This window comes from Phyllobates terribilis, unplaced genomic scaffold, assembly GCF_046119375.1.
Source record: "Phyllobates terribilis strain yellow unplaced genomic scaffold, ASM4611937v1 Scaffold_11__3_contigs__length_659146591, whole genome shotgun sequence".
Taxonomy (NCBI): Eukaryota; Metazoa; Chordata; class Amphibia; order Anura; family Dendrobatidae; genus Phyllobates; species Phyllobates terribilis.
In genome coordinates this window covers 9,258,327-9,271,346 of record NW_027362771.1, presented here as the reverse complement: position 1 = coordinate 9,271,346, position 13,020 = coordinate 9,258,327, and the positions used below count along the sequence as shown (strand labels likewise).

At 38.3% G+C, this 13,020-nt stretch overlaps 1 protein-coding gene across 11 annotated transcripts in view; it reads left to right on the top strand.

The window, feature by feature from the left end:
• TENM2 (teneurin transmembrane protein 2) overlaps positions 1-13,020 on the top strand; it is a 2,544,132-nt gene that overhangs the window by 583,585 nt on the left and 1,947,527 nt on the right. For all 11 annotated transcript variants that reach the window (XM_073651122.1, XM_073651120.1, XM_073651119.1 and 8 more), the window contains exon 2: positions 4,087-4,206. In XM_073651122.1, the coding sequence (XP_073507223.1) occupies positions 4,087-4,206 (120 nt within the window). The remainder of the gene's footprint in view (positions 1-4,086; positions 4,207-13,020) is intronic.

Sequence of the window (13,020 nt, the reverse complement as noted above, 5' to 3'; positions counted from 1 at the left end):
ATTAATCATAGTGTAGACAATAAACCCCATACTTTAATTCGAAGTGTAGGGAATGACTTTTAGGTCTCCCAAAAGTTCCAGTTTAGCCATGTTTCACACTCTTGTATGTTATTTCTATTTCCCCCAAGGCAGTGATTTCATACAGACAGACAATTACTGGTGTCAGCAAACATGTTGTCGAGGTTCACTGGATAATTAGTGCTTGATATTTTGTTGAAAGAATAATTTCTGCGTATCCGTACAATAAGCAGATAAGCCACGTTTTAAGCATATCACACCCGACATCCCAGGCTTCCCACCTTATCAGCATATCACAAGCTTCTGTTTCTCAGGAAAAAATAATATACATTTTGAAAGGTGTAGCTTTTACAACTTTGCTCAGGGGAGCATACAATGACACGAGAAATATGTAGTTAGCATGTGTGACAAATGTACCGCAATATAACAAGGTAACATATTCATCCAGAAATTCTCATTGCTGTATATTTTTGTAGATAAAAAAGTAAATATTGTCACAACTCTGGACATTAACTGTCATGATCACCCATCTCCAGGGTTTGCCGGACAGACACACCAAGTAGTTTAACCTCAGTTTCACTTACGATCAACAAGCTTTCTTTCTTTTCATACTGAAAAACATATTTTATGAGTACAGGGGCTAAATAAATCTTAGGCCACCTAGCTACCATCTATGCTTAAAGCTTTATTAGGTATCAGGAACAGGCCCACAGCCTTGCACCTTAAACAAACTTTTCTTCCCTAAACTGGAGTGGGAGCTTACATTTCTCTTCCCAATCCAACAACCCGTCCCTCTTCTTAGATGAACACACTCTAATATTATATTTTGTGACAGTGTGTAGCTGATGTGGGTGACAAATTAATTTTCCATTTTTCTGGCTTTAGCTCTTTGAACTAACCTCTAAATGCTATTCACCGGAAACATGGCCTTTTTATTCCAAATTTAGTATCTTTAAGTGTAACTGCCTCTACAAGTTTTGGTTGCTGGGGTTTTTCAATTGCTGAAACAAAAGGGCACAAACACTCAGTAAAGCACTATGCACTATTGGCTTTTAGCTGTCAGCTCTACTAAGCTCTCCTTGGGTAGATGGTTAATAGTGTCATGGCTCATGAAGGTCTATGGGTGCATACACATCTATGTAGAAAAAGAGTGGCACATCCAAGGAATTATAGTTTCTTCATAGTTACATAAATGGAAAAAATTCCTTTCCAATAGAAAAGGTTCACATAATATCCATGAAAGACTGATGTTTTCTCTCGCAACAATAACGCCCTTACTCAATTCGAAGTGGGCGGTCTGCTGTAGCATTGGCACCCATACACACTAATCCAGGAAACACTATATGGACTATGGGTGTGGTGATCTTCATAGGTGTGAACTCAGCTAATCTTGCCTCTGAGGAGAGCAAAGCAAGTTCATTCACAGCTATACAGGTACAGCACTAAGCTGAGCACTTCTGCCCTATTGCCTTAGCACCCAAACCCCAGCTAATTAAAGTGCTGATGTCACCATAACATGTCAAAAGTTTTTTTTTTTAAACAGTAGTTACTCTTTAAAATGCTGCAGTAATCTCTGTTTACAACAATGAACTTTTATCCCTGACATTTCATTGGTGACATTCAGGCACTATACTAAAGATAGTATAATTTGTAAGTTCAGGTGACAATTAGGTGATTCCTGATATGCTGTTAATTTGTTACATGCCGGATATAAAGAACAGTCATGTACTTTGATGCGGTCTAATTTATTTAATACAAAATATGTAAAAAAAACTTCATTGATGCCTTGTCAACTTCTACAATTTAATTAATTGCCAGTGAAGGGTATCATCACCTGTTCCTGAAAATTACATACAGTAGTCTCTAATTGGCTGTTTTAGAAGAAGCTATAATAAACCCCTAGATCCATTCAATTATCTATCATCTATCACAAATTGTCTATCTTAGATGAATGATCAGTGAATCGCTGGCATGCAGTCACTGCATGACATTGAAGTGCATAAGTGTTGTAACTTTGGGGCAGATTTATTTTCCTTGTAGTGCCTCTTTTGGTGCCTGTCCTTTGAATTATATATATTATCTATTCTACTTGCTTGACACTTTAGAGCTTTATTATCGAATATAAGGATGGTTTTGCACAGTCTAATTTTAGACAACTTGTTATTGAGCTATGTGGCAATATAATAAATTGAACACAATCGCTTAAGCAGATTAAGCACAGAGAAAACTATTTGAATCTGCCTGTTTGTATTATTTTTGTAGTTCTCTTAAAATTAACATATTAAATTCAGCTCCAACATACAGTCATGGCCAAAAGTGTTGGCACCCTTTCAATTTCTCCAGAAAATTAAGTATTTCTCCCAGAAAATTATTTGAATTACATATGTTTTGTTATAGACATGTTTATTTTCTTTGTGTGTAGTGGCTAAACATAAAAAAAAAAGGGAAAAAAACTTGTCATAATTTCACGCAAAACCCCAAAAATGGGCTGAACAAAATTGTTGGCACCTTTGCAAAATTGTGGGTAAACAATTTAATTTCAAGCATGTGATGCTCATTCAAACTCACCTGTGGCAAGTAACATGTGTGGGCAATAAAACAATCACACCTGAAAGCAGATAAAAAGGGGAGAAGTTGACTCAGTCTTTGCCGTGTGTGTCTGTGTTTGCTACACTAAGCATGGTGAAAAGAAAGTGCAGAAGAGAACTGTCTGAGGGTTTGAGAACCCAAATTGTTGAACAATATCAACAATCTCAAGGATACAAGCCCATATCCAGAGATGCTGATGTTCCTTTGTCCATGGTGTGGAACATAATCAAGAAGATTACAACCCATGGCACTGTAGCTAATCTCATGGACATGACAGACAAAAATTGATGAAAGATTGCGATGCAGGATAGTCTGGATGATGGATATGCAGCCCCCAATCAAGTTCCAAAGAACTTCAAGCTGTCTTGCAGGCTCAGGGTGCATCAGTGTCCGTGCAAATTATCTGTTGACACTTGAATGAAATTAAAACTTATGGCAGGAGACCCAGGAGGACCCCACTGCTGACACAGAAACATAAAAATGCTAGACTGCAGTTTGCCAAAATGTACGTGAGGAGGCCAAAATCCTTCTGAGACAGCGTCTTGTGGACAGATGAGACCAAGACAGAACTTTTTGGTAAAGCACATCATTCTAATGTTTACCAAAAACTAAATGAGACCTTCAAAGAAAAGAGCACAGTACCTACAGTCAAATGTGGTGGAGGTTCAAAGATGCTATGGGGTTGTTTTGCTGCCTCTGGCACTGGGTGCCTTGACTGTCTGCAAAGCATCATGAAATCTGAAGATTACCAAAGGATTTTGGGTTGCAATATAGTGCCCAGTGTCAGGAAGCTGGTTTTGCGTCCTAGGTCATGGGTCTTCCAGCAGGACAATGACCCCAAACATACTTCAAGAAGCTCCCAGAAATGGATGGAAACAAAGTGTTGGAGAGTTCTGAAATGGGCAGCAATGAGTCCGGATATAAATCCCATTTGACACCTGTGGAGAGATTTTAAAATTGCTGTTGGGAGAAGACACCTTTCAAATATGAGAGACCTGGAGCAGTTTGGAATAGAAGAGTGGTCCAAAATTCCAGTTGAGAGGTATAAGAAGCTTGTTGATAGTTATAGGAAGCGATTGATTGCAGTTATTTGTTCCAAAGGATGTGCAACCAAATATTAAGTTGAAGGTGCCAACAATTTTGTGCGGCCCATTTTTTGTTGGGGTTATATCCAATTTGCCCCTTTTCTCTGTTTTTTTTTGTGTTGTTCCAGTACACATAAATAAACATGTGGATAACAAAACATGTGTAATTGCAATAATTTTCTAGGAGAAATACTTAATTTTCTGGAACAATTTCAAGGGTGCCAACACTTTCGGCAATAACTGTATGATCCACCCATCGTAGAATGACATAGTAAAAAATATCTGTGATTTTCTTAAATAATTTAAAACTTGCTGAAATGATCCTTATTCACATCATGTGCATAGTGATATTGTAATTTTGAATTCTAATCACTGAATATTATGTCTTTTTTAGGAAAAGAAAGTCCAAACTCCAAATGTTGTTATTCTGAGAGTGGTGGAGTGACTAAGTTAGGAAACCATACAAATAGTAGGTATCCAAAAACTCCATGCCATTTGGATCTCTACTCTGAAGGTGAGTCTTTTCAATTAAATTCCCTATTATTGTTCAATACATTGTTCTGTATTTGTTGCAGTGGTTAAAGGGAACCTATCATGTCTTATCTAGTATGTAAACTGCCCCATTGCGTTGTTAGTGATGCAATGTGCATCACTAACATGCTTTTTTTCATTAAAATTGGCACAAATATAAGGAGTATATAACATTTTCTATACTTATTTCATACCTGCAAGTTCAGTCAAAGTGGTGTGATTCTCGCATTCAGTCAAGGGTGGTGCCGCATTCAGTCATGGCTGGCACACGCCCACATATTTGAATTTTGCTCCTGCCGAGTGCTGAAGTCAGTATGTGTGCTTGTGCAGTATGAGATGGCCAGGCAGTAAAGCTTGCAGCCCTGGGAGTCACGCATGCGCTGTGAGGCTGTGGATTTCTCAGCTTCACTGCGCATGCACTGTGTTGAGCGGCTCCCCGCACGTGTGCAGTTAAGATCTCCGCTACACAGCCTCACTGCGCATGTGTGGGGAGCCGCGGCTCATAGCGCATACGGCTCCCAACGCTGCAAGCTTTATTGTCTGGCCATCTCATACTGAGCAAGCGTCCCACACTGAATTCAGCGCTCGCCGGGAGCAAAATTCAAATATGTGGGCGACGCCAGCCCTGACTGAATATGAGGATCACATCCCTTTGACTGAATGACCAGGTATGATATAAGTATAGAAAATGTTATATACTCATTATGTTTGTCCCAATTTTAATGAAAAAAGAGTGTTAGTGTTGCACATTGCATCACTAACAACGCAATGGGGTTAGTTTGCATAGTAGATAAGACATGACAGGTTCCCTTTAAAGGGAATCAGTCATTAGGATCAAACCTCCTATATGGGCATATAGGTAATAGAAATTGAATAAAATGATACCTTGGTATCTGCGATCTGATGTCTTATTCCAGAGAAATCCACATTTTTCGTAATATGTAATTGAGTTGTTAACAGTGGGCCGGACTTATAATGACTGACAGCCTTCTTTCCTGATCTCAGTTCAGAGCTGTGTGTGATTATTACTAACAGAGTAAAGCAGAACTAAACTTTGTCTCATTACAAACACATTTGCAGCTGCAGTCCTCTCAGTACTTGAACTTTCATCTTACAGGCAGACAGTGGGGGGGGCAGAATAACTGACAGCACTGTGAGAAGAGAGCTGCAACTACAAATGTGTTTGTAATGAGTCAAAATTCAACTATAATGTACAGTGTTAGTTATTATCTGCCATAGTTCTGCAGCAGAGCAGACAGCACTAGGAAAGGACAACTGAAGCTGCAGATCAGATGTATTTGTAATGAGACAAAGTTCTGCTGTACTGTTCTCCCCCCACAATTGTGGCCTGTGAGATGGAAACTGAAGAAGTGTTATAAGTATTCAGGTACAATTCTAAATTACTAATCTTACATTGTTAACGCCCCCTTTCATTTAAAAAATGCTCTGGAAGCAAATTCTCAGGGAGATTTGTCCTATCCATAGTAATTAGCTCATTTACATATTAAGAAAAATGTGGATTTCTCTGGAATAAAACATCAGATCACAGATATCAAGATATAATTTTATTTAACTTTCTATGACCTCCATGCCCATACGGACGACTCAAGGGGGTTCATGTTATTGTTCTTTAATATAATATAGTGTTCAACAAACTGAGTAAAGATAAGATGGAAAGAGGAAGCATTAAATATTTAAACTTTAATTTTGTGTTTTTGTCTCCATGATGCATATCCAAGCAGAAACATTGGGGTTTATCTACATACAAAAGATTTGTTTAAAATATTCAATCAGGGATTGTAGAAATCAATGCACGTGATCCAGAAACCTATACATGGAACTGCTTTATTCCCCACCCAGCACTATTTTTTTTACTTGCTTATATAGCCCCATTAAGTCCACAGCGATTTACAGACATCATTGCTGTCACCATTAGGGCTCACAATCTAAATATCCTATCAGTATGTCTTTGGAGTGTGGGAGGAAGCCAGAAGATACCAACACAAACACAGGGAGAACATAAATACCCCTTGCAGATGTTGTCCTTGGCAGTATTTGAGCCCAGTACCCCAGCGCTGCAAGGCTGCAGTGCTAACCACTGAGCCATCCTGCTGCCTTCTCTTGTTTGACTGATGGTCTTTATGCTGTGTGACTTTACGCAAAGGAGCTGTCAGTCAAGCAAGAGAAGGCAGTACTGGCTGGGGAATAAAGCCAGAGTGAAAGAGGCTTGAGAAGAGCTTCAAAATGTCCAAAGCACTTCAGCCTCATTTACATATCAATTAAGACACTGATTTCTGAGTAATGGAGGAGCATACTGTTTAGCTAAAGATATTGCTGGACTTGTCTTTGCTGGAGCTATATGTGCATATAAGTAGTTTGGTGAAAACCTACTGACCGTTTCCCTTTAATAACTTCCCGTCTCGAACACTTTTTTGTCTTTGTGGGTTTTTTTCTTCCCTTTATTTCAGGAGTGATAACCTTTTATTTTTGCATTGACACAACTGTGTGAAGGCTTGATTTTTTCAGGGTGAGTTGTATTTTTGAGTGACATTGTTCATTTTACCATGTAATGCACTTGAAAATAGTGTGGTAAAATGTAAAAAACCCCTGCAATTCTGCCTTTTTTTATTTTGTTTTTACTGAATTTGTTGTGAAAAATTACCTTCTTGTCAGTAGAATAATGGCGATGCTAAACTTGAAAAGTTATTTGTTTATTTCAGTAGTGAAAAAAAAATCTGAAGTCTGTGAAAAAAAGGATTTGGTTTGTGTCACTATTTCCTGAGACCCGCAAGTTTTTTTTAAAAAATTTTCTGTCCATAGCATTGTAGGACTTATTTTTTGTGTGGTGAGCTGAAGCTTTTATTAATGCCGTTTTGGAATTAATACGTTTTGATCGCTTTTTTACTGACTTTTTTGGGAGAGTTGCTCTAACTGAAAAATGCCAATTTTGGCTTTTCAATATTTTATGCCTAACACCACTTTCTATAGAGGTTGTTATTTAATATTTTCATAGATTTGATTTTTACAGACATGGTGTTACCAAATATGATTGCGTTTAAAAAAAAAAATTATTTGTTTTTATAAGAGGAAAAGTAGGGTGATTCAACTTTTTATATATATTTTTTGAAAACTTTTATTTTTTAGTCTTCTCTGTGGACTTGAACCTGTGATCCTTTGATGTTCTACATACTGTAATAGAAAACATTTTGAAGTATACAAATAAAATGATGGTTTGCTATGAAGGAAATTGTGCGCATTAAATGCTGCAGTCAGTGATTGACAGTGGGATTTAATGGGCTAACAGCAGGAATAGGAGTCAGCCCTGGTCACTGCTGTTAGAGGAAGTTGCTGGTTGTATAATACATCTGGCATCCACCATATGTAGATTAGCTCCTGAGCCATCTACATATACTGTCAGCCAATCTTCGACGTACATGTACGTCACACATTGGGAAAAAAATAATTGGAGAGTCAAAATCCACAGCAAAACCCCCTTTTGATGTGGATTTTGTTGTACATTGCCACAGTAAAATCTTTAACTTCTGGAAAAAAAAACACTTACACTGTTAAGGAGTAACCGTTGTTATCATTTTTTTTTTCATGAATCAATAGTGTGCATGAAAAAAGCAACTTTGTAACATATGTTATCGAAGAAATCTGCTTCTTTCTCTTCCTGGTCTAATTATTTATTTTCAAAAATTCTCAATTCATTGGTAAAATCTGGATTTAAATTTTAAATTACTCATTTTTAAATTACTCAGCTAGATGGCAGTTGCTACTGATAAGATTCTATGTAGAGGGAAGAGAGGAGCTAGATGCCGGGGTCCTTCTTCCTCCTCCCTTTCCCACCACATAGAATCTTATCAGTGGCAATTGTTATCTCCTATCTCAGTAATGTAAAAATCTCTCTTCACTGAAAACAGATTTTACCTTTGAAATGAAAATTTTGTAAATTAATGATTAGCTCCATTGCATTTTTTGCCTATTTTTCCTGCGCAAAAATATAGCATTTCAGTTTGTCATCAAAGAGAAAGAGATTTCTGAAAACTCATGCACATATTGCTTTAGGCACCTTCACACATCCTGATGATTCCGGTACTGGAAAAAACAGTACCGGTGTTATCTGTGTCCGTGTGTATATGTGTTGCATCTGTGTGCCGCATGCGTGTGACACGTACTGAAATAGACTGTAGAAGAGAAATGACAGATGTTTAGGTGTTAGAGGTGCAAAGATAAAAATAGATAGATTGATGTCCGTGAGATATATAATTAGTGCCTTGTGTGTGTAATTTAGTGCACATGTATTTAGCTAATAAATAAATGAAAAAAATGACTTTGGGTTCCCCCCTATTTTTGATAACAAGCAAAGGTAAAGCAGACAGTTGTGAGCTGATATTATCAGGCTAGGTAGCATGGATATTGGGCCCTTCCCAGCCTAAAAATACCAGACTGCAGCCGCCCCACAATTGGTGCAACCATTAGATGCATCAATTCTGGTGCTTTACCCAGCTCTTCTCAATTGCCTTGGTGCAGTTACAATCGAGGTAATGGTATTGGGGTTGATGTGAGCTGTGATTTTCAAAAATCTTAGCTGGCATCAAGCCCTGGGGTTAGTAACACCTCCATTACTAACCCAGTAATCAAAAAAACGACACAAAAAAAGATACTTTATTTGAATAAAGACTCCCCTACACTATCTCTGGTTCACCAATTTATTGCAAAAAATTGTAAAAATTGCCACGCAGGTCCTCTATAGTCCTGGAAATCCAATGTAGTTCTGAAATGGATACCTTAAAAACCTAAAACAAGAGAAATAAACACAAGACACAGTCCTTTTATTCACTAATTACTTAACAGGAATGTTCCCATGGAGCTCTTATGTAGTTCATGTTACCCGAATCTGGCTCCGGCAACTGTGAATAGCAGTAAAGTTACAGCTATTCACAGGCATCGGACAATGATGACAACGCTCATCAGAGCCACCGGATCTCGCTGAGTACAGCGTGAGCCATTGACGCTGATGAACAATGTCATCAATTCCCGATGCCTGGGAATAGCAGGAACTTTACTGCTATTCAAAGATGCCAGAGCCAGATTGGTGGAGCATGGATGACATAAGAGCTCCGTGGGAACATTTCTGATAATAAATTGGTGAACAAGGGACTGTCTCTTGTGTTTATTTCTGTCAGGTCTACGGTGGACCAACAGACCGACGTGGGATTGTTGGTTTTTTTTTTCAAATAAATTGTTGAATTTTTTGTATGTGTTTTTTTTGTATTACTGGGTTAGTAATGAGGGTGTCTGACACCTCTCCATTACGAACCCCAGGGCTTGATGCCTGCTGTGATTTTTGACAAATCACAGCTCACATCAACCCAAACTACCATTACCACCGCACCAGGACAATTGAGAAGAGCCGGGCACAGTGCCAGAATTGATGCATCTAATGGATGCGCCAATTCTGGAGCTACTACGGGCTGGTATTTTTAGGGTAGAAAGGGCCCAATATCCATGCACCTTCCCAGCTTGATACTATCAGCCCTTAGCTGTCTGCTTTACCTTTGCTGGTTATCAAAAATAGGGGGGACCACACATAGTTTTTTTCATTTATTTATTTATTTATTAGCCACAAACAAGTATAGCGAACTACACATGCATGGCACTAATTATATTTCCCACGGATATCTATCTATCTCTTTGCCCCATGTCTATCGATCTCTATCTTTGCCATATCTAACACCTAAACATCTGTCATTTCTATTCTGCATTTTATTCCGGTACGTGTCACACAGACGGCACAGGGATGTCACACCATATGCGTGAACGTGTGCAAGATGTATTGACACCCGTGCTGCCGGAAAAAAATGAACATGTCTACGGGTTTGTTACATGGACACACGGTCTGTGTGAAATAATGGACATGTGCAGTCCCATAGATTATAATGGGTGTGTACCAAGAAAAGGGTCAAGGTGGACGTATTTTCATTGCAGATTTTAAGCAGTTTCAAATCTACAGCATCTCAATTCTTTCAGCGTTTTTTACCAATTCAAATGAATGAGAAAAAAAAACATTAAAAACCATTAAACATGTGAATATTTTATGCAGCATTTTTTTCTTCCAACACTCCAGATTATTACAAATTTTTTTATTGATTTATGAGATAAAAAATAAAAAGTTGGTTTCTCCTTAAACAACTAAAAAAAATATATTCACCTTCCCTAGCGCTGTTTGTTGCTCCCAAGCCAATCTCTTTATCAATTGGCCTCTTATAATATATTATTTCATGTGACCACTGCAGCTAATCACGAGATGTCATCACAGGAGATTTGCTCTCTTGGTTGTACAGAGGACGAAGCAATGGTGCAATTGAAATACCAGGAATAGTGAGAATAGGGATTTTTTTTTAACAAATTGATGGACAAATCTTAGATTTGCTACCCTTTAGGCATTTGCACACAATTGTTTTGTAGAGTTTTTGGAGTACAAACTACTGAGAGAAAACTCAAAGTTTTTGAGGAGTTTCCACTCCAAAAACATCTAAAAAAATCTCTGTGTGCACGTAGCCTTAGAGACATCCTTTACTAGGCCACTGCTGATGCCATTGCTGGACTTGATGCTGTAACAGATCTATTTGGCCTTATTCAGAATCCTATTTTTCTTGTTGTCATTATAATCTATGAGGCTGCTCACACCGGATCGTGTGTCCGCAAAACAAATTACAGAGGCACCTATTTTTTATCTGTGGCACAGATGAAAATCACCCATACAAGTCCGTTAAACTCACGGACAACACGCAGATGGCATACAATATACGTGATTAACTTTTTTTCTTTTTTTTTACTAAATCAATTACTTCTGCATCCAGATGTTCCACTAATTTAATTCTAAAACAGACAATTTTCGGGACAAGCTGCATTTTTTTTAGCTACGGTATGTTGTACGTGTTTTTTTTTTTAAATACAGTACTAGTACCAAATTTCCCTACAAGAACTGAAACCTTTAAGATTCATTGTTAATAATGGTTACAAAATCTCAATATTTAAAAGGCAATAATGATGCATGTGTCTACTAAAAGTTATATATGTGAAATATTGTCCAACTATTGGCTATAGTGAAATCCAGCAGCTAGCAGTCAAGAAAATAACAAGCGTTAAACACTGCCCACTGACATAAATGGCTGTTTTTGTAATGAATGGGCATGCCACGAGCTCTGCACTAGTTAAAAATTTGTGTCCCAGATAATTCCCTACATTTTATTTTAATAATCATGGAGAACCTGTCTGGCGATTCACGCTGACCAAACCGCAAGTGCAGCTAGGTATATTTTTGTCTGAAACATTGCGGTATTTCATGGAAATGTACTTAAAAGATCTGGCCTGGGACCATAGCCAGACACCAGACTAGTCTGTCACCACTGCAGGTGATTGATGGGTTCCCCCTATACACACTGACTGGAGAGACCTGTCAGTCACCTCCAGAGCTACAGCTAATTGCTGGCTGGGAGTGACAGCACACTGGTTTGGTCTCAGCCTATAGTCCCCGATGGAGCATTACAAAGAACAATATACCAGGCTGCAATCATGTGACCATGCTGCTATTCATGCTGTTCCTGGTTTGAGCAGATGTAATTGCCTTTAAAACCTAAATTCTGAAACATTGTTTCTTATTTCATTTTTTTATTGTTGATGTTTTTGTTTTATTTTCTAAACATTTTTATAGGGCCTGCAAACAGCAGTTTAGAGTTTAACTTTAAAGCCGTGACAAGTCCGTTGGTGACTCATTGACTTCTATGGGAGAGCTTTGTGTGCATTGCTTTGTGACCTGAGCTGATGTCATTTTTCAGAGGAGGTGATATTTGTCCACCACTAAGGCTATGTGCCCACGTTGCATTTATGAAGCAGAAAATTTCTGCTGCATAAATGCAAGTCCTCTCCCGGAAAAACGCATGCGGAATTCCGCACGCGTTTATCGCGCGTTTTTCGCGCGTTTATCACGCGTTTTCCACATGCGGAATTGCCTTGCGTTTTTTATGCATTGGACTATGGCAATTCTGCTTGCGGAAACGCAAAATTAATTGACATGCTGCGGATTTTTGAACGCAGCATAAACGCTGCGGAAAAAACCGCAGCATGTGCATAGAACTTGCGGAATCCCATTGGGGACCATGGGGTGCGGGTTACCAAGCGTTTTACAAGCGTTTCCGCTGCGGAAATTCCGCATCAAAAACGCTTGAAAAACGCTACGTGGGCACACAGCCTTATTGTCATTGATGTATTCCTGTGTTATTTATCTCTTTCCAGCCTCACAGAATAACAGAGATGTTATACGTCATTGTAATCCTGTCTGGAATGATAATTAGATGACTATTTAGAACTGTCAGTCTCTTTTTAGCAGCAACATTTTACAGTGTTTTATAGTACATATTGTGCTGCAGGAAAAAACCCAACAAAATTCTCCCTCTGTCTCACTATATACAGTACAGACCAAAAGTTTGGACACACCTCATTTAAAGATTTTTCTGTATTTTCATGACTACGAAAATTGTACATTCACACTGAAGGCATCAAAACTATGAATTAACACATGTGGAATTATATACTTAACAAAAAAGTGTGAAACAACTGAAAATATGTCTTATATTCTAGGTTCTTCAAAGTAGCCACCTTTTGCTTTGATGACTGCTTTGCACACTCTTAATGAGCTTCAAGAGGTAGTCACCGGAAATGGTCTTCCAACAATCTTGAAGGAGTTCCCAGAGATGCTTAGCACTTGTTGGCCCTTTTGCCTTCACTCTGC